At 39.4% G+C, this 23,297-nt stretch overlaps 1 protein-coding gene across 1 annotated transcript in view; it reads right to left on the reverse strand.

The window, feature by feature from the left end:
- LOC149794562 (uncharacterized) overlaps positions 1-23,297 on the reverse strand; it is a 62,732-nt gene that overhangs the window by 3,063 nt on the left and 36,372 nt on the right. Inside the window, exons 23-24 of the mRNA XM_089968837.1 lie at positions 1,109-1,150; positions 689-770 (exon numbers count right to left, since the gene is read on the reverse strand). Of these exons, the coding sequence (XP_089824963.1) occupies positions 689-770; positions 1,109-1,150 (124 nt within the window). The remainder of the gene's footprint in view (positions 1-688; positions 771-1,108; positions 1,151-23,297) is intronic.

The raw sequence follows: 23,297 nt of genomic DNA on the forward strand, positions 1-23,297 counted from the left end.
AATAATAATATTGCCTTCAAGTTTAGAACAAGACCTCTGCTTAAACTCCTGCCGTTTGCTTATTCGAATAATCTTTTTTATCACCTCTGCATGACTGCGTCATTGTTCCTGTGACAACACGCAGTGACTTTACTCTATTAAATCACTTAGCTTAAATGTAGGTATTATTTCGATGCAACAATCTTTAATCATGACGTATTTTGATTTATATAATTAATACATTTTACTGTCCATTATTGAAACATATAATTATGAAATAAAATACAGAGTATTAATGATTTTTCTTTAGATTCATATTATTATCTTTGCTACAAACACGAGGTGGAAACGAACAATTTCTGTATATTCGAAATAAATCACTTTTGTATTCAATGCATTCGCATGTGTGTTATATGTTTGAATATTTCATCTCGAAATGTGGCATACATCAAATAAAGCTGTGAAGTAAATACATCAAGGAACAAATTGTAGGAAGAAAAGATTAATCTTCTGAAGGGGAACCAAAATACGCGCGCAGTCAATAGTTCTGTAGCAATTGCAATCCTAAATGTATATTCTGTATGATTCAACGTACAGGTTTATATTTCCTGCAATATCATAGTACTTATAACCTCTTTCATTATGTACCAATAAGTGCAAAAGTTCAAGATTCCGTTTGATATTATAACAATTTAGCTACGATACTTACTATATATGTCTTACGATGAGAACCACAATTATGGCAATAATTATTACCACTGCCGTCACAGAGCAAGCAATTACGACAACAGCTGAAAATACATATTACATGCTATTATGTATTTGTACCTATTCTGAACAGCATCGTCATCCTGAACAATAAGAGCAATAATAACAACAACATAAATAATAATAATAATAATAATAATAATAATAATAATAATAATGACAAATTTCTTGAACACATTTTAAAAAAAACTTATATGATTTTTTTCTTATAATTTGATTGTCGAATGTTTAGAATATCACAATATATCTATGGAAAGGTTTTAACTTCTTCAATGACGATTCAAATTAGCGAAAATATTCTGTACTATGCGACTAAGCAACAAAAATATCAGCTATCTTAATAAGAAAGAGTTTAACATACCCTTCGTTTGTTCATGTTCTGTGGTTTTAGGAACAACATAAACTGTAATGGAAAGGAAACATCCCTTTATGTGCTCGTCGTTATAATATATTGTCTTGTTATGTAAATGGCAAAATGATAGGATATTCCGATATTGCTGAATATCATCTATCTGGTACACGATGTCTGATATAGTTAAATATCATCTATATGGTACACAATGTCTGATATAGCTAAATATCATCTATATGATACACGATGTCTGATATAGCTAAATATCATCTCTCCGGTACACGATGTCTCATATAGTTAAATACCATCTATCTGGTACACGATGTCTGATATATCTGAATATCATCTATCTGGTACACGATGTCTGATATAGCTAAATATTATCTATATGATACACTACGTCTGATATAGCTAAATATCATCTATATAATACACGATGTCTGATATAGCTAAATATCATCTCTCCGGTACACGATGTCTCATATAGTTAAATACCATCTATCTGGTACACGATGTCTGATATAGCTGAATATCATCTATCTGGTACACGATGCCTGATATAGATAAAATCATCTTTATGATACACAATGTCCGATATAGCTAAATATCATCTATCTGGTACACGATGTCTGATATAGCTGAATATCATCTATCTGGTGCACGATGTCTGATACAGCTAAATAGTATCTATATGATACACGACGTCTGATATATCTGAATATCATCTATCTGGTACACGATGTCTGATATAGCTAAATATTATCTATATGATACACGACGTCTGATATAAGCTAAATATCATCTATATGATACACGACGTCTGATACAGCTAAATATAATCTATGTGATAGACGATGTCTGATATAGCTGAATATCATCTATCTGGTTCACGATGTCTGATATAGACGATGATCATCTATCTGGTACACGATGTCTGATATAGCTAAATATCATCTATCTGGTACACGATGTCTGATATAGCTAAATATCATCTATCTGGTTCACGGTGTCTGATATAGCTGATTATCACATATCTAGTACACGATGTCTGATATAGCTAAATATCATATATCCGGTACACAAATGTCTGATAGAGCTAAATACCATCTATCTGGTACATGATGATTGATATAGTTCATTCTCATCTATCTGGTACACAATGTCTAATGTATCTCATCTGAATTCAAACAGTCTTTTTAGCAATGTACAATCTGCATATCGCCCTTGCCACATTACTGAAACTACTCTTCTAAACGTAGTTAATGACATTATCTCTGCTTTGGATAGCGGACAGATTACAGTCCACACCCTCCTTGAATTGTCTGCAGCATTTGACACAATAGACCATGATATATTACTTCACCGTCTCCAGCATGTATTTGGCATTCATGATACAGCCTTACTGTGGTTCAAGTCCTACTTGGTCAACAGGACACAAATTGTGTCTGCAAATGGAATCCAATCTAGCCCAGTTAATCTATGTTGTGGTGTTCCACAGGGGTCTATTCTTAGACCTGTTCACTTCATTATATACACTCAGCCACTCTCAAGTGTCATAGATCACCATCCAGTGTCTCACCAACTGTACGCTGACGACACCCAAATATGAAAATCTAGCCACCCAACTGAAGTTGATGCTACCATTCAAGGTATAGAGAGGTGCATTTCTGATGTGAAATCATGGATTGCATGTAACAAGCAGCAGATGAATGAGGATAAAACTGAGGCCATTCTGATCACCACACTAAAGCTTTCTCATTCACATCCTTTACCTCAAACAATAAATATCAGCAACACCAAAATCATATTCACACAGTCAGTACGAAAACTAGGTGTTACTCTGGGCAGTACTCTCACATTGTACCAACATGTCATGAACATATGCAAGGCTGCATATCTTGAGCTGAGACGCATCAGTTCCATTCACAAATATCGTTCAGCTAATGCCACTAAAACAACTGTGTGTTCATTAGTACTTTCAAGACTGGACTATTGTAACTCAATTATATATGGTTCATCTCAATATCAGCTCCAAAAACTTCAAAAGGTTCCAAACACAGCTGCTCGGATCATACTTAGAGTACCACGATCAGAGCACAACTCCCCGCTGATCTGTACCCTATATTAGCTATCCATTCGATCCAGAATCAAATACAAAATTTGTTCTCTGTGCTACGTTTCACTGACGGACTCCAGTCCAACATACCTATCCGACCTCACCCATGTGTACACACCAGCAAGATACTTAGCTCCTCTTCTGACAATCGTATACTCATTATTCCCGCTATGAAAACGTAGTCATATGACAACGTTCTTTTGCATACCAGGTCCCATCAACGTGAAATGAGTTGCCCACTGAACTTAGACACAAAGACAGAGTGATCCCATTCAAGAGTACTCTTAAAACTCACTTATTTCGACTGCAAGAACAAACTTAAAGACCTAATAATGTTTCCTACCTTAAATATTTTCAGCATGTCTTTTTTATGTTTTCTAATTTCATGGTGTTTGTTTTTCGTAATCATATCATTATATATTTTTTATGTTATAAGTATTATTTAATGTTGTAAAGCGCTTAGAGCTTCTAAAGATTAGGCGCTATACAAAGCCCTCATAATTATTATTATTATTATTATTATTATTATTATTATTATTATTATTATTATGTAGCTAAATGCCATATATCTGGTTCACGATGTCTGATACACTTATTGATAACACAACTAGTTGAAAACAATATTCATTCAAACTACAAACTCTCAAGGACTCTGTATATAAGCAGCAAACGTCAACTTGCAAATCGGTATAAATCCATAAATATTTAGGGACGCACGACAGATCAGAAGATATATCACGTTTGCGCACAGATTGTTTGGATGAGTCGCTGGTCAGGTTTTGCTTGGAAAGCCCTTAGAATGGATTGCAGTTCACTTGAATGAGAATATAATAACTATGTATATTTTCAGTCGTTAAGGTGTTGATTTTGGATGGTCATGTTTGACACAAGAGACATAATACAATGGCCTCAGAACAGAGTTGTGCGGTGAAATAACGCAACTTGGTCATACAAAATATGCAAGAGCCAACCGAGTGTGTATTTAATGTTAAAATCGTAATGAGTTGTATAAAAAACATATCCAAACTCTAAAGAAGAGACCCATGCTAACCTGATTTAACGTACCTTCATACATTGGAGCAGCAGAGGGGCTGTACAGACCGAAACTTTTTGCACAATAAACCCCTCCAGGAAACTATTCCTCGATAGAGGGCTTATTTCGACGAAATAAACCCTTCTATTCAGAATACAGGACAAAAAAAAATGTCCCCCCGAAAACTCGAAGAGTTTCCAGGGACAAACTCGTTGAGTTTGCACTGACAACTTGGGTTACTTCAATAAATCTGAAACAGTTTCCGTGGCGGGGTCGTTATTGAAAAATCCATGGGTCGGGTCCATCCCCTCTGCTGCTCTGGGAAATGAGTTTCCAAGGAAAAACATTTTTATGTTGCAAATAGTGTATCAAGTCCAATACGGTATCTTGTTCTGGGATCGTGTAAATTTATTGTCACAAATCCGTGAGGTTTTCTTTGAGCATGACTGAAGAAATTTTTAAATTTATTTAAATCCATATCGCCACCACACCAGGTTTGATGAATATTTCTCAGTGTATGTGTATCAACTCCATTGAATATCGCAAGAAGATTACAATTATCCCTGATTACTTTAGGAATTTGTGTATAACGCTGAGTAACATAAATCACATCAGTGTTTTTGTGACGTCCCCGGGAAAATATTCTTGCGGGATTTTTTTGCTTGTCCAACATAACATCATCATACACTACTAGGTTGTTAATTGATTCATCAAGATCCTCGACGCTGGGGGCTTCTTCGATATCAGTGATAAATTCAACAACATCCTCACCGTCTTTACTCAGCGCGCTTGCACTCTCATTAAAATCTTTTATAACGTTATAGCATCGTTGATCATCTACAGATGGAGCTATCAAATACAGTTTATCCCATTTCATCCACTTCATTATCAAGTTCAGCAACAGCTGTGTTTTACCTGAACCGGATGGCCCAATTATAATCGCGCGGATAGAGTTTGGTAGCACTGAATTATGCTTAACTGGCTCTTTCTTTTTTGTCGCAGAAAAATCTGTAATTTCCATTTGTATATAAAGAATAATAATTATGGATCTATATTGTGTGAAGTGTAAGGCACGAACCCCTACGAATGATCTAACAACCATTACAACAAAAAATAACAGACAAGCACTTTCTGGTAAGTGTACGCGATGTGGCACAAAAAAATTTAGATTTCAAAAAAAAAGCGAGAATTTAGCGGAGGTGACATTGCAGCCAAACTTGGAAAGCTCCCCGGAACTCCCTGGGCAAAGTATCCCGGAGAAAAACATCTCCCAGGATACAATTACTGCGGTCCAGGGACCCGACTAGATATCAGACTTGATGAACAATCTAAACCAAAACCGGGAGAGTATCCGATAAACGCTATCGACGCAGCGTGTCACATACATGATGTTGCTTATCGAAGTAAAGATCTACAAGACAGGCATATCGCGGATGTGAAATTAATTCATGCACTAAGCGCCATAAAAAATAAATCATTTAAGGAGTCACTCGCTAATTGGTTAGTAAGATCAGCGATGAAATCTAAATTAGTATTAGGCGCTGGATAATTAAATAAAAATGCAAGCGATTTATTATTCCCCAATCGGATACTGGAGAGGTAACTCAGCAATTAATAAACTCGCCAACGCGGCATCAGTAACACGCGAGGTTGCCAAAAATTGGCTATCAAAACAAGCAATATGGCAAATCTACTTACCACCACCTCGACAAATCAACTTTGCACATTTTGATGTTAGTGTGCCCAATGAAGTTCATCAGGCTGACATACTATTCCTGCCTCATGATACTGTCCGTAGAAAAATATACAAATACGCGCTAACAGTAGTTGATGTTGCCAGTAGATACAAAGAAGCAGAACCGTTAGCGACTAAAACAGCGTCCGAAGTCGCCTCTGCGTTTAAACGAATTTATCAACGAGGACCTCTAAACTGGCCACGATTATTACAAGTTGATCCTGGCAAGGAATTTCAGGGCGCGGTGTCATCACTGACAAAGCAGCATAACGTTACCATACGACGAGGACATACTGAAATTCATCGGGATCAGGCAATTGTTGAGCGATTTAATAGAACACTCGCTGAGAGATTATTCGGATACCAGTACGCGAGGGAATTCATTTACGATACGAGATCTCGTGAATGGGTTGCAAGACTGCCAAACGTGATAGCCGCACTGAATAATGAAATTACCAGAACAACAAACATGAGACCTGTAAATGCAATCACAAAAAAATATATACCCCGCGTCAGTGAACGCGGACAACAGCAACAAAATGTTTCAACGCAGCCAGGGACGCTAGCGTCCCCACTGCTGGGTAATGTCACCGTTAGGTATTTATACGAACCAGGCGAACTAGAAGGAGGAAAAAAAAGAGCAACCGATCCCACATGGAGTGTTACTACACATAAGATATCCAGCATAACCAGATCAACTGGGAGAAACGCAATCTACAGATTAGATTCGACTGCTCCTCAACGCGGATTTAAACGCGAGCAACTTCAGGTGATTTCCGAGGATACACAATTACCACCCCGATCACTAAAGTGATCCGCACTGAAGTGATTCAATCATTTAAATAACTGCAGCAACACCTCTGCGTCGGTTACACTCAAGACAGGTCAACATCACATTTTCACGTGTATGACCGCGACTGCTATCTATTCTATCTACGGTGAATTGCCTTGGGTCGTTTTTCGAATACTGCCACAGCAATAAACAATTACAACTCGCACAGTGATTATTCTGCTGTTGTTGTAATTGTATTACAAATTCAACATCCAAACTTTGTTTGGGATCAAACTCTCTACCATTTTTTTTGTCGCTCTGTTTGTAACCGGCTAATTTCTTTCTTATTGTATCATCAGCGATTGATCTGTTGATGCTGTCGTTGATAACATCATCTAATACAATTCTTTGTAACTGAGCTATCCTTCTTACTCTTGACACGGCTAAATAAACTAAATTTGACCACTCGATGCGATCATCAACAATCCAAACTGTTGTATCTGAAATAGTTAGTCCTTGCGAACTGTGGATGGTCATAGCGTATCCTAGCGTCCACGGGGATTTGCTCATTTTCAGTGCCTGTTCGACAGCATCAACATCAACGATAACAATATCATTTAATACTAAATTTTGTTTTTCCGTCCCTGACGCAGTCAGGCGTCCTGGAATATCAACATCAATATTCTGCAATCGCGTATCAGCTGGTCTATAACACAACGGCACTGGCAACATGGGAAATTTCTTCTGATGTAACTGAAATAACCGCTGCTGAAGTGTGTCCCTGACTATCTTTCTACTTGCCACAATTAAATCACCTGGTTTCCACGTTTCCCAAAAGTCGCTCAGCGAAGTCTCTGGAATTATTTCACGCATTATCTCACACTGGACTTTATTGGTTTGTAGCCTGATCAGTGTCTTAAACTCTTTCAGCGTTTCATCGAGTGCTCTGTGATCGTTAGTTATTTCCTCATAATAATCTACAAAAGTTTTCAGCCACTCGTGTGGAGATTCACCTGTAAATGGCGGTGGTTGACCATGATCGCCGCACATCACCACTGCGGTATTTTTCTTTAGCAACCAATCCAGAAACTGTTTTAATATATCTAACGGCACAGTGTCTATCTCATCCCAGATTATTTTCTCGGGAATATATTTCGTTCCCATTCGTTCAGGTGTCCACGTGCCGCCGCTGTATTTGAAAAAACTGTGATACGTGCACGCGTTAACATCCCGTTGTCTCATCTCCCTGGCAAGTCTGTGTGTGGGAGTCAGCACGACCAAGTCAGAACCGCGAAATAATTCAATCGCCCGAGTTGTCTTACCAGAACCACCAGGGCCGTTTAGATAAACTGTTTTGTGTCTTGTAACAGGATCGTGCACCGGCGGAGACAACGAAACCGTCGAAGACATTTCTGCGCTGCGATACTCATCCACGATTTCAACGTCAGCTGATTCACAATATCCTTGTAACATTTCATTCTTTATTCTCCACGAGCCCCACGATGGATCATCCGATATAACATTATCCAACAGCGCTGAGTATTTTTTATTAATATAAAATGAATCCGTTGCAACTCTCACTGCGACAACAGGGAATCTATTAATCATCGACAACAAATTTATGGATACATAAGCTAGCATCGAAGATCTCAAATGTGTGTACTGAGATGATTCTCCGTCGATATAACTAAAAACAGTCCCTAGTTTTTCCCCGTTTGACAGAAACACATCTTCGCGGTTACAGAACATGTTGTTCGTGGCTGCATCAGCGACAACAAGATCCAATTCAGTCTTGTCCATGATTAATCGACTGTGATGTTGTTTATGATCATACGCTCCACCTTGAGTGAATTTCCCTATTATTCTTCGTCCTAGATCTTTTGCTGTGCTTTCGTCATTTCTGAGTTTGTTTTTAAGTACTTCAGGAGCTTTCTTGATGATAGCGTCGATAGAAGTTTCTGGATATTCTCGTGACCAATCTTCGATGACTTCTTCTAACGTAACCGGCGTTGGAGTTGGCAACCAAACTTCGGTTTGACGACAATAACATATAATCGCTTCGCTGACCGTCAGCGACAACAGTATTCGACTGTCAAGCATGTATCGCAATAACACTATCGGTGCCCATCGCTTCTCAACGAAATGTCTGCCAAACCAAACATAACACACAGGATGTAAATCCTTAGCGAATTTAAACGACGACACACAAGCAAATCCTGTCAGGTCAAAATCAGGTAATGGTCCGTTTACAGCAACTCTTGTCATCGAGTTTGTAACGTGGCCAAACCGTTTAAAATATTCGCTGCATTCTCCACGCCCAAGGAAACTTCCTGGATAACACGCCGTCATGTCGACGGATATCATACCGCGGTGATCATATCGAGTATTCCACAAACCGCCGTGTCCGTATTCAACACAGCTCTGTTGGATATCCGCAAGAAAACTTTTCGGAGTTGGTCTCCATGAATTTCGTTCCCGGGCTACATGTGCGGCAACACCCGGGACAGTAAAACAGTGTGTCAGTAATGTATCAGTGTTGCCCGCATGATATTTTTCTGCGAGTTTTTTCATTTCCTGCTGTAACGCCGTTGTTCTATATATTTCCCCGTCGGGTCTCACAAACTGATCATATTCTCCATCTTCACTACTTCTGAATAACCACACAGACACCGGATCGGTTTTACTTATCTGATAAATAAAATCAAACATGCTCCCAGAATTGCTTTGCAATTCCGGATAATACTTCACAACACGGTCTCGCGGGAATATCCTAACCGAGTCAGTCCAGGCGTGACTGTTATGATCGATAATAGTTATTGGTGTTCCACGGGAATTGTATTTACACTCATACAATACCTCACCGGTTAACGATGAAACCGTTATAGGAAATTTTAGTAATCGCTCTAGCTCAGCAACATCATTTATTGACGCTCCTTTATCCGCTACTCGTGTCGCCCACGCTGTTATTTTAGTTTGTCTTAGCGGTGTTAGGCCGTTTCCTCGCATTGCATTTTTAAAATGTTCCATTACTCGCTCAGCTACACAATTCATCCTTGACTCTGTCAACGGCGACACCTTCATCGGTTTGAGTTTATCAACGCTTGGTTTCTTCATCGGATAAATTCCATAAATGACTGCGGTCACAGGATACGCTCTGGCATAATATGGTATATCAATCCCAACAAGTACTCCCGGTTTTGAGTCTTTACTTAACAGAACGGTTTTTCCACGAACCCCCTTGGCATCAAGAACAGGGTCTAGTTTGTCTCTGATAATCCACTTTCCGTCGTCGACTCTAACAATAAATTTTATCTGTATGAAATATCTTCTATCGTCGAGATACCCAATTATGTTACGCGCGATTGTATCGTTCATGGTAGCATCAATGATAATGCTCGCGTCGGGGATAATTTTATACGTAGAGAACACATGTCCGGCACCATCACGACGAAACTCTTCTTTGGCGTTCTTGATAACACCAATTACCTTTGCTAACTCTCTTCGTCGTGGATCAGCGGTTAACCGGTCAAGATCGAATCGAGAACCTGATACGGGTTTTATTCTGGATAGTCTTTCAAAACCCATTATTATAATTAAGACAAATATTTAAATAGACAAAAATATTATATATAATGAACGGAAACTCAAAGAGTTTCTCATGCAAGTGGATCAAACTAAATTCATCAGCGCCGTGTAGCAAACCCTGCAGAGGCGAATACTGTGGACAACATGCTCAACAGGTCCGCGGTGGGAGTCTAGGACCGATACCGTGTATCAGATGCGGCATTGGAGTACGAGGAAAAACGCAATTATGTTCAGCGTGTGGGGGAAAACGCTATCGAGAACTAAAACGGTATTATGATTAAAAAAATCCAGACTGTGATAACGCTCTCTCGGAGCGTGATTACATAAATAAGTTTTCAGACAAATTATGAATTAGACAAATGATTTGCTTATAGTATAATGAATCAAGAATTCGTCCGACATCCAACTATTCCAAATTATGAGGCAAACCGAGATGGCATAGTACGACACTGCACGCGAAGACGACCAGTTGGTGGAGTTGATAATGGTGGTTATTCAAGATTTACTGCCACGTGCGGAAAGAGGTATTTATGTCATCGTTTTATTTACGAATGTTTCTTTGGAGTGATCCCTAAGGGTTTTGTCATTGATCACATTAACGGTAACATACTTGATAACTCTATAAACAATCTTCGCGTGGTCACTCAGAGCAAGAACTGCCTACTGGGTAACACAGGGCGTTGTAAAACAGTTGCAAGAAGAGCTATTAAATCTATAAACGCAATTACAGGTGAAGAAATTGTATTCCAGTCAATAAACGCCGCCGGTAGGTATTTCGGTATTTGTCCACCTTCTGTACAGCATGTCGCAGATGGGATCTACAAAACAGCATTTTCAAAGAAGCTCAAACAGAAGATTTCATTCTGTTATATAACTCTTATCGTTGACACAAACGACGATAACTCCTCCGAGAGTGTGTAACGCTTTGCAGAGTTGTCGTTGCTGGTCAGAGGATTTGCTCCCCCTAAGAAAGCCACCTTGATAAAATATTTTATCGAGTTCATAACATGTAATCATTTATTTACCGTAGAATATATATTTTTTTACAAACAATATCCTCGTTTTACTGAATATATCCGACTGTTTTGCTCTTCTGTGCTTGTTATATGACCGCGCTTAAGAAAACATACAATTAAAATATTTTAAACAAGTCCCGCCCACTGCTAGAGCGAATTTCCAACTCGCAAGTAACAGTTGGGTTATATACGAAATCGCTCCCTAAGACCTTTGGGTCGATCGAAAGTCAGCACGCGCAAGCAAAACCATAAATTTAATCCGCCAATGGCGGGTGTCTTTTGTGCACCATCCAATGGTCGATTCAATGGATGGTTTTGCTCTGCTGCTGACCGTAGAAAATGACCCACCTGTGTATGTTTGTGTCGTCATAGGATAAGGTCTTAGGATAAGTTAGGATAAGATTACATGTTCATTGTGCCTTTACTTGCTGTCATACTCGAATCAGAGGTAAAGGTTGTCTGTTCTGTACCGTCTCTTAGGATAAGATTACATGTTCATTGTACCTTTGCTTGCTGTGATACTCGAATCAGAGGTAAAGGTTGTTTGTGTTGTCAAATAAATGTTTGCCGGGCCTGCTAGAGAACTCGATCCTAGAAGCCAGGGCTGTCTCGTCTTGTAAATAAATGTGCCTCTGAGTCACTTGGCAGTCAGAGGGGTCCGTCCTTAGGATAAGTTACGTGTTATATGTTTGTCCTTGTCAATTCACTAAACACGTCTTCTTGAGCCTATAGAACGTTATTTGACGATCTAGAGGCTCTTGCAGGGGATAAAGTGTTTCGTGTTACATGTTGTATTGTCATGTCGGAAGCAGTCCTCGTGGGGTTCTAGAACGTTATTTGACGATCTAGGCCCTTGCAGGGGATAAATGTTTCCGACTGTCTCGTTTTGTTTTGGAAAGCTAGCGTTTCTCATGCAAAGTTTTTCTATTAAAAATATAAAAATATATAATAATATGAATCACGAAAATATAAATACCATACTTGTTGAAATTAAAGAATTACAACAGCGAGGTTTTAATATTTTACTAGACACTGAAACAATTATGTCAGATTTTGAATCCTTGAATGAGCTATCACGCTTGGGGAAGAACAATCTCCCTGCTCGTTATAGGTTCATTAAGGGTTTGCAAGATCGTGTTTACAGATCACTTGCCGGGATAACTGAAAATCAGGTATCTGAATTTATTCCACTGTGCCGTGCAGTTGAGAAGATTCGTCTTGGATTGTCACAAGAGTATGAGACTCGAAAATTAATTAGCACCAGGGTGAGACGGTTAAAAGGTTATATAAAGAATCTAGACACGGAAATGCCTTGCATTTCTGACAAAAATACTAGTGTTTCTGACTACGAGGCCGACAAGGAAGTATAAACCGCATAGCGTGTGACTCACAGCACAAAGTGAAAGTAGAACCTGAGAACGCTAGCGCCCCCCCCCCCCCCCCGCTTGGAGTGTAAAGCACATTTCCACGGGTAAAAAAAAAAGTGTATTATTTTTTTTGCCCTTGGAAACTCAAAGAGTTTCTCAAGTGAAGGGCGCTTTCAGATTTTCAGGATTTGCTTAAGCGTTTCAACATCAATACAGGAATGAGAATAGTTCATAATCTGTTCTCGTTGACACCAAACTATGATCATATGATTTTGCTGTAGCTCTGTTAATTGTGACGGAGTTAACAAGAAGTCTTCGTCACCATACACGTCAATAACTATTTTAACGGGGAAATACTGTTCTGGGAATGTCTGTATTTGAAATGCGGTTTTTATTGCCTCGTAAAGAATTTGCTTATCATGAATATGAACTCGTGCATGAATGTACTCGGGTTGATACATTATACACAACCGTTTTTTTTTAAATGCGTGCTAGCACTTTCAACGATAACTTATGCTGGTTTTGATAGGGTATTTGCACGATAAAATGACGAAAATGGATCAGTGCAGAAAAAAAAACTATTATAAATATTATGGATCCCTTGACTTAGGACTTCACCAGTAAGTTTATACTAACAGTCTCGTCACGCAGGTCCAACAAATTCCCCCTCTGGTCGGTGAGTTTGAAATTTATCGTTGACAACCACGGGTTATGACACCGTAGATAGACCGGATTGATTGGTTCTTGCACAATCAGAAAACCAGGGGGGTCTCTTGGTGTGAACGTATACAGGATAAACCCCTGTTGTGCCGTCGTAGTATCTGATGCGCTGTAACTGCCATCGATGACGTCACATACAAGATTGACCGCAATAACATCTGTGATATTTACGATCCCGGGTGAGATGTGTCTGCCATCGGATGCTGTACTGTTGTCGTGCTTGAGAATAACAGGTTGTGGTTTTATTCGTTCGTACGCGGCAAGAATATCTTCGAAAGATTGATCGATGAGATCAGAGACTGATTTTCTCAGCTCGGGCACGTTATATCCAGGAAATTTAAAATCTGAAATATCATTCACTTGAATACCATATTTAATTGCAAAATCTGCTCTGGCTATCTGTCTATAATTATCATCGATATAGTCTTTAAGATCCAGTAAAGCCTGAATTATTCTTAGATTTATAGTTTCCATGGCCGATGCGAGTTTGTTTAGTTTTTCTATGGTTGTGATAATATTATCACGCGGACTTGTTAAATCAGAAATATAATCTTGGAAATATACTCGCAGGAGTTGTAGCTGTTGTTTATGTACTAGATTGATCGGAATAAATAATTCAGATTCTATATCATCTAGACGGTAAACACGGAGCTCCTGCCCCCCCTTAACACGTGGAGCTTCTATACTCCAAGTATCGGGCATTAAAGTACTTTTTCTTGCTAGTAATTGATCTGCAAGGAGTAAATAATAATTGTACTCGAGGTCGTGTAGTGCTTCTTTATAGGTCATAAAATCCGATTTTTCAGGTTTTGGTGGACGAGGTTTAACCTCGGGGGCCTTTGGCCATCCTAATAATGTTCGGATTGAGCTGTTATAAATATCCACGGCGTATCCTGGCGTTGAGATTTCAATGACCGCAGACAGCGTTGGTTCATGAGCTGTTATAGATATTTTGGCTTCCTTGCCAGTGATTCGTTTTATTTGGCGTTGTATCTCATTATTGATTTCTTCGATCTGATAACTCCCAGTGGGAAGTGTAATTGTATTCCAGTCAAGTTCACCCTGTTCGCCGGAGTCGGCTTTGCTTTTCCCGAACACGAATGAATTATTTGGCTGCAGACCACCAAATGATGCCGACCTAACATTGGGCCAGCTGTGATACACACTGAGCTTTGCTAACGCGATTTCACTCACTGGAATTGGAGTTCGAAAATTAATACCGAATTCTGGTGTCGTCGAGGACACTGAGATCATTGTGGTCCTTACCGGTGTTGTGTTTGTGACTATTTGTTGAAGCAGTTCTATTGACATTATTTATTTGTTTAGTTTTCAAATAGTCATTGTACGCATCTGACATTAGTTTGAATTCAGAATCTGATATCGTAGCGTCGCTACTTTGCACGTCTAACGATGATGATATCAGCGATGATAATTTCTGATATGCGGTCGTGGCTGTATTTAATTTTGTCGTGTAATCGTGTAATTTTGTGTTAGCACATGATGATATTTTTTTTGCTATGATGCCGAAAACTTCAGCTGTTGTTGTGGCCGCGGAAACACAGATCGTGGCGGCGACTGCTGCAGTTACCGGAGTGACCGCTGATAGTATTGCTCCGGCAGATGCAACAACGGCAGATACTGAATAAACCATAATATCCAGCACTGTTATGCGGCGCTTGTATTTTTTTACTTTTTGACTAGTTACTTCGATGACAGTTTTTAACTCAGATTGCCACTCACGGACTTGATTGTATCGATATTGTTGAGCATCTGGCGTCGTTGACATTATTCAATTACGCGGTAACCAATTGAGGCGTTGCAGCGACGAATTCCAAACAAAACCAGTAAGATGTTGCTGTTAAACTATCGTCCTCGGCTTCAAGCATAAATGTTTCCTCGGTTCCGCTGTTTAGTATTACAGTGCAAACCCCGGAATACTTATCGGTGGAATGTCTCCAAGGATATGTTGTGAAGATTTCAAATTTAGCGGCTGAAAACACAGACAACCTGTAAACACCGGTGGCTGTTGCTGTATATTTGATAGTGTTATTTTGTCGTGACCATGTTGCGAATCCCGATGATACCGTGAATACGATGTTGGTGATATGCCCCGGAGTAACTCCAGTGGGAACTTTAATCAAACTGGTTTTGTTAACGATATCAGGAATACCCGATACGATATCCTGCTGTGTTTGTTTGATCGTGTTAATGTCGGTCTTTACATCAGCGAGTTTTACATCGACGACTGGAGGAGTCCCAAAGAACTTATCCACGACCTCATCAGTTTTTACGAAGTTTCTTCGAAATCTTGTAAACGCGCCCACGTGAACATCATGCTCTGCACGCAGCGTATTTAGTTTACCGTTGACGATGTCCACGTATTGTTTGTTTGACGCATCCTGGTCTGATTCGGGATTCGCTAACGCGGTTATTTTGTTGCCGCTCATGCTGAGTTCGCCTGTCATCGTGTCACCGGCTTTTTTCACACATTTATCAACACCTTTATCAATACTGTCTTTGATGCTTGCGATTGATATATTCGAGTCCTTGATCCGGCCGCCATCACTAAATGCAACGAAGTTATCCTTGGTAGCTCCAAGAACTCTGCGAATTATATCATTCCACTTAATGTTGCTCGTTCTTAGTTTTCCTTGCCTGTCTTGGAAAATAGCAACTTCATCTGGGTCAACTCCAGCTATATTCAAAAGATTATCGACTTCATCTTTGGTCGCATATTTTGAGAGATCAGCATCTGTGCTTGGTTTACCTCCTCGTGTGAAAGGTCTTCCGTAAATATCCACCATTATTCTTATTGCTGTTTTTCAAATGCTAGCATTTCTCGATGCGGTATATTCATACACTACTTTATGAGGAGGAGTTGCTGGATTTCTTGAGATTGCATCAAGAACATTTAAAACCTCCCTCCCACAAATGGGCGGATCAATTAATGTTTGTGTTGGTAACGTCGACTGCCACACTGGAACATTAGAAAATCTGCTGACATACTTGAGAAACTCAACTGGCGGTGCTAAACCGTACGAATCAAAATAGATAATTCCACGTGGATCGATCGCGTAAGCAACCCAGTGAGTTCCCGGACCATCTTTGTTGTCGAGATTGATAATGCCAGTTTCTGGATTATTCGGTCGTTGCGGTAATTGATCTCGCATAAATACGCCTCTGAAATGTTTTACACGCAATTTTTTAACAGCATCGAGTAAATCAAAATTGCTCAACGGCGTTAGAATTTTTTTGGATACCATGATGGTGGAGTTCCTGGTAGTCTTAGACCGTGTCCCTTTTTTTTCTTGTATCCTTTTCCCGTTGCCTTTTTTAGTGCCATTCCAGCTGCAGTTCCAACTGCACCGAGTGCTGCGGCTTTTGCTACGGCTGGTGCTGCCGCGGCAATCAACGCCGGTATTGCTGCGAGAAGAGGAAATATTCCACCGGTTTTAGTCATGTCCTTGATAGCTGCAGCAGAGAAATCAAGTCGGACACCGGTTTTTGCTGTTAGTGCCTTATTAAAATGTTTAAGCTGAGTATTAGTCAACGACAATTTGTTTGGACCACCAGTAATCTGATCTCGTTTTAGTGTTATTGATGTCCCGCACGTGCTTGCGTTCTTTGATTGCAATTTCTTCGTTTGACCGGAAGTCAAGGTGACATTAACATGACTGTATGACATTATATCCTAAGTTTGATTTTAATTGCGTTACATATTCTCGATTGGAGCGTCGATGACCCTCATTCGTCCGCCAACACCTTCAAGCAGCATTGCTTTATCGGAGAGTATGACAGCAATCGCTCTGTAACCACCAGCAGGAACACCTACACGAGCTCGGAAATGTAGGTCGACAACAGATTGTTTAACCAGATCAAGATGTTCCAGCGAAAAGTAATAAATCGGATATAAACTCATAAAGTCTCGCTGTGATATTTGCAGGCCAGTGTCTACATTAAGGTCGCGCCCCATAAATGACATCAGACGATGATACGCGCGTGCGACACGATGATGTTCGAAATCTATTAATATATCCTCAGATGGCTCCTGATGCCCATTTATTCTCAACGAAACTTCAGAAACTCCAAGTGTATCAAATACCATTGGATTTCTTTCCTGGCTATCTGTTCTAGCACGGTATTGAAATGCAATGAAAATATGTCGTGGTGCTGATACTCCTTGTTGCGATGATATATGCCATGTAAACAACCCACCATTATCACCCTGAATAACGTCTGTGGTTGTTGTTTTCCAGGATAGCAGTGATTTACCGCCCGTGTCCATGAAAGACAACAGTCGTTGTTCTTCGGTGATTGACGGAGACAACACTGGCATCCACAACCACAGTTTAGTTAGTATTACCTGACCAGGGGCAACAGCAGCATCTCGCCAGATAGCGTCATTATCATCAGGTTTTCGCACAAGTACAACTGTGTGTTTGGCACCGAATATGACCTTGTGGACATCTCTGCAGAATCCAAAGATGTGAGACAATGGAATCACACCTGAGAACTCTTCATCTCCACTTAACATCGATCTACGTGTTGCAAAACCCAAATTAAAATTTTCGTTCATCGATGCAACTGCGTCACCGGCATTATTCATTGTTACATTCCTGTTCTCGGGGCTGTCGGTTATATCCTTTGCAAACATCATTGATGGTCCGGCTGATCTGGTGTAATCATCCGAGTATCTCGCCAACCCGAGAATTGTTGTGGCAACGTCGACGTTATCATGAATTGTTTCAATTTCTTTTCCATCTATCATGTAAATAGCGGATTTAAATAACGCCATGATGCCGTTGTTAACAAATCCAACTCGGTCGCCGATTCCGTAGTTAGTGTTATCATTCTTTAAAAGCCTACCTTCAACTTCGATGAAGGCCTCAGCGGGCAAGAAGTATCTACTTGTATCCTGGACCTGTAGTTCAATTCTTCCGCGTTGGTTAGGATCACGTGCTTCATAAGAATAATATTGAAAATCACGTACAGAATCATCTTTAAGTACTGGTTTGGACATATCAAACGCGTCATTGGATTTTCGTGCAAACATTATTATTATTTGTGATGATCTAATTAAAATGTTATCGTCACCGGAAACCACTACCAGCTATCAAATTAGCAGTTACACTATCTTGCAACGCTTTGGAGGTAATTCCTGCTGTTGCGATCTCAGCTAATTTCTGATTTACGGCCTTATTTACTACGCTACTAACATTTGCCGGCATAGCTTCAGTGGATGGTAGTTTTACTGGCACCAACCTCTCGACTGGGTTTTTTTTTCGTATCAGCTGTGCTAGTCGATCCTTGATTGATTGAAATGCTTTCCCCGCAAGACTACCAACAGTGCCAATGGCTTTATCCTTGACAACATCAGCGGCTTTCATCGCGAATTGTTTTGCTAACGGTCCAGCTTTCGGAGCGATTCTTGTGACTAAATCCCTAACAACATCACCGACTCCATCTCCGTAAACAACCTCGTATACTGGTAATCGTGAGTTTACTACTCTGACACTTCTTGGTCTGCGAAAAGAATCGTGTAGTATCATTTTATTTAATTATTGTTTATCTAACTGAATTTGCTAGCAAATTTAATTATTAGTCGCTGTGGTAACCGTCTGCGAGTTCATCAATGAGCCCCCGGTAGATGCTGATATCCATGATGCCACGCTGAAATAGTCTCTGACAGATATCTGCGGCTTCATTTATAATTTCCGGAGAATTGTTTCCGGCACGTCTTCCTCCGATGAGAACTTCCAACCGTGATACATCATCGATGATATTATTAGGGCAGGCAATAAAACCGGATCCTAAACCCTCCCCTGTTGATGGTACAATTCTTGGGGATAAAATGTCTTGAGGCAAACTTTCAGAAGATGTTGTTAAGCTAATTATCGGCGACCTAGTTTGTTTGAATTTTTGGCCCCGCGGACTTCCTTCAGATGCAGCCTCGTATTCACTTAACGGAGTTAGGTCAGGATCTATTGCTCTTCGCCGTGAAGGATATTGTTGTCGTTCTGTGTGTTGCAACGGTGATTTTTCTTCTTGAGGTTGCGATGGTGGAATTTCAAGTTTACGTATAGCATCTACAAGTCTATCGTATTTTGTATCGTCCCTGCTGATTTGTTTTTTATTTTCACGTATACGATACGAATATTTGATAAAATTATCATCTGTCATAGAACCGTGTTCTGGGTTTAAAGACACATCTCTTCTAATCAATCCTAACAGTATTGTCTCAGGTAATTTCTCTTCTGGTACATTTTTAAGAAGTTCAATATAATCCGGCGTAAATCTTTTGGCGGGGTCAGTAATTCTCCCTGTTACTCGCTTACCAGCAGGTACTGACACAACAACTTCATCGGGTGGAGGCGGGGGTTTAAGTCCAGCTGAAATATCCTGTAAAATTTTCCTTTGCTCTATTAAAGCCTCTTTGGTAACAGCTGCGGATTTTTCAGTAGCTTTGGTCACGGGTTTAAATAATTCCTCCGTAGTCTCTGCAAAGCCTTCCCGTGCTTGCTGTCTTAGTTGTAATTTTTGTCTGACACTATCACGGACAGGAAGAAATTTCTGAATTGCTTCGAGACGTTCTCGAGCTAATCTAGTCGTATGTGCTTCTCCAATATTTGCCATTATTTATTTGTCAATGATTTAATTCCGCTAACATAAAAATGTTTTTCCTTGGAAACTCATTTCCCAGAGCAGCAGAGGGGATGGACCCGACCCATGGATTTTTCAATAACGACCCCGCCACGGAAACTGTTTCAGATTTATTGAAGTAACCCAAGTTGTCAGTGCAAACTCAACGAGTTTGTCCCTGGAAACTCTTCGAGTTTTCGGGGGGACATTTTTTTTTGTCCTGTATTCTGAATAGAAGGGTTTATTTCGTCGAAATAAGCCCTCTATCGAGGAATAGTTTCCTGGAGGGGTTTATTGTGCAAAAAGTTTCGGTCTGTACAGCCCCTCTGCTGCTATTGGTCTACCAGGTCATTGTGGTAATAATACGACAGGTGAATAGGGTTTAAGGACATCTATGTAAGGATAACGTCTATTGGTTGTAAAACTGGTGGCATTTGATATTTCGAGTTAGTGCATTTCCATTTTCAGTAACTTGAAATAAGCTAATGTTGTAATGGTATTTTGCACAGGAATATATAGGTATTCGTTCCTAGAACTGGTATTCTATGGTGAGGAAGGTTTGGAGACAAAGTAGCAGCCGTTCAGAGAAACTGGAAATAGATTTTCCACATAGTTGCTAAAAACATTCGGGAACGACTCATTCACAATGTTAATAGCACAAGAGCAACGAAGCAATCTTGCCTCGTTAATTAAAGTCGGCTTAGTCATTATAAAGAAGTTAAAAAGTACGTTTCCCAAAGTTACCCACCTTCTTGCTAACGAAACTCACATCATTCCTAGGAGAAAAATACAAATGCGATTCTTAAGCATGCATTAAATCTTTCTTTTATAATTTGATTAAAATTGGCTTAGCTGTTCTGAAAAAGCTGGAGATAGGTATTCCATCCCGTTGTTTAGGAAGCCACATCGTTGTTAAGGAAGCTATATCGCAATTGTAATATTCTAAGAAACGATACCACCATGTTAGATCCTTTCTTGAAAAGAGTTAACATGTGTTTTATATGGTTGCTATGGAAGTCACACTATCACAAGTGGAATCAGCCCATGTACAATTTTCATTGAGCGTATCACAAACAACATTCATGTTTTATATCATACATTATACATGGAAAGAAACCGAGGATACTTTGGATCTGGTTGTTTGGGAAGCCAACTCTTTGCTAGCTAAGGCAGCCACCCTAGGTGTAAACATGAAAGAGCACATCATAATAATCACTTGCCCCACAGTTTTGTTAAAGTTGAGATAGTTATGATATATGGTATAGTTGCAGCGGTAACTACAGCGTTATCAGGAGAGCAGCTCAGAAGAACGATTTTGTAGAAAATGTGGTAAGAAAATTCTTGCCAAGTTTAATCAGAAGTATCCTGAGAACGGATTCATAGCAAAGCTAAATGCTGGCATAGCTTCCATCTAGGTGTGCGAAAAACTCTCAAAAGAGCCACCAATATTGCAAAATGTAAATCTGTTTTTTATTCATGTATGTTTGTTATGATCCTTGAACGGTATTTGCCATGTGTATTGTATCACAAATGTTGGATTTGGTGAACAGTTACAGGCAAAGTGATAGAGAACGTTTACCGATAATACAATTATCTGAAGAAAATATTATTATATTTTAATAGCTGAAAATATATGTCTATTCCAAATAATGTAACAGGTTTAATACGGTATGATGTATGAGGTGCTGCTTCACCAGGAGGCATATATGATTCGTTCGCTGACAAAATTTAACAATTTATAACGCATCACGGTTTTTATTTGTTTGGGTTAGTCAAACCAGCAGCAGCATCACCAGGAATTATAGGCGGTGTAATGTATTGGATGTATATTGATACTCCTCAAAATGCTTATTTCCTTGTTAAATATATCATTTTAATTGTCTTGGTATTAGTCGGTTGCTACATTAATGTGTGGTAATCAAAACATCTAGAAAGACAACAAAACATCGATGAAAACAATACCATCGATGAAAACAATACCATCGATGAAAACAATACAACCTCATGCGAATAACATGTTAAAGCTCAACACTTTAGTAAATGTGTGTGTGAGTATGTGTGTGTGTATGTGTGTGTGTGTGTGTGTGTGTGTATGTGTGTGTATGTGTGTGTGTATGTGTGTGTGAGTATGTGTGTGTGTATGTGTGTGTGTATGTGAGTATGTGTGTGTGTATGTGTGTGTATGTGTGTGTGTATGTGTGTGTGTGTGAGTATGTGTGTGTGTATGTGTGTGTATGTGTGTGTGTGTGAGTATGTGTGTGTATGTGTGTGTATGTGTGTGTGTATGTGTGTGTGAGTATGTGTGTGTGTATGTGTGTGTGTATGTGTGAGTATGTGTGTGTGTGAGTATGTGTGTGTGTGAGTATGTGTGTGTGTATGTATGTGTGTGTGAGTGTGTGTATGTGTGTGTGTGTGTGTGTGTGTGTGTGTGCATGATTTCGATTTTAACGTAGCTTTAACAATTTTCAGTCACATCGCTAAGATGTCTGCAGTGTGACAGTTTATAATGATGTGTCTAGCACTGGGGCATCATGCCACAGACAAGTAGCATGATGTCCCACCCAGTCACATTATCCTGACACCATGCTGACCAGTCCTAACACTAACCATCTAATGCTGAACGCCTGGAAAGGCAGCTGTTAGTACCGTTTTTATAAATCTTTGGTATGACTCGGACGGGTTCGAACATTTGCAAACTATATAAAAAAGCAAACCATTACGAGAAATCGAAGTTATTGCTTATGTCGTTATACAAATGGTTTCAGACATTTTTAAATTTGCATGTGTCATCTTTTTAGGGACAGCACGTACCTCTAGCACGATTTAATAAGCAGATCTGACTGTAGAGTTAACCTGCAGAAGACACTGTAGATTGATATATGCTGCCATATTTCCCCAGTATTCAACAATACCAGTTCCATAGTAGTATTGTCTCTTATAATCATTACAATAATAGGGTAGGTTCTTGAAAACTTTGGTACGTACTTTTACAGTGTTTGTATTTTCTCTCGATTTATCTCAATTCAAGATTTATTGAAATGTTAAAAGTTTAGCAAAACGAAATTGTTTCATATCTATCTAGTGTTTGATCTAAATGCTTAATCTTAATGTATAGTACTATCCATTCACATATAAGTTTTCTAAGTTGAAATTAGTACTATCTGTAATATATATGGAATTTTATAAGTATGTCTATACGTAATGTTAATTATTGG

This window comes from Sinohyriopsis cumingii, chromosome 8, assembly GCF_028554795.1.
Source record: "Sinohyriopsis cumingii isolate HCF-2022 chromosome 8, ASM2855479v2, whole genome shotgun sequence".
Lineage (NCBI taxonomy): Eukaryota > Metazoa > Mollusca > Bivalvia > Unionida > Unionidae > Sinohyriopsis > Sinohyriopsis cumingii.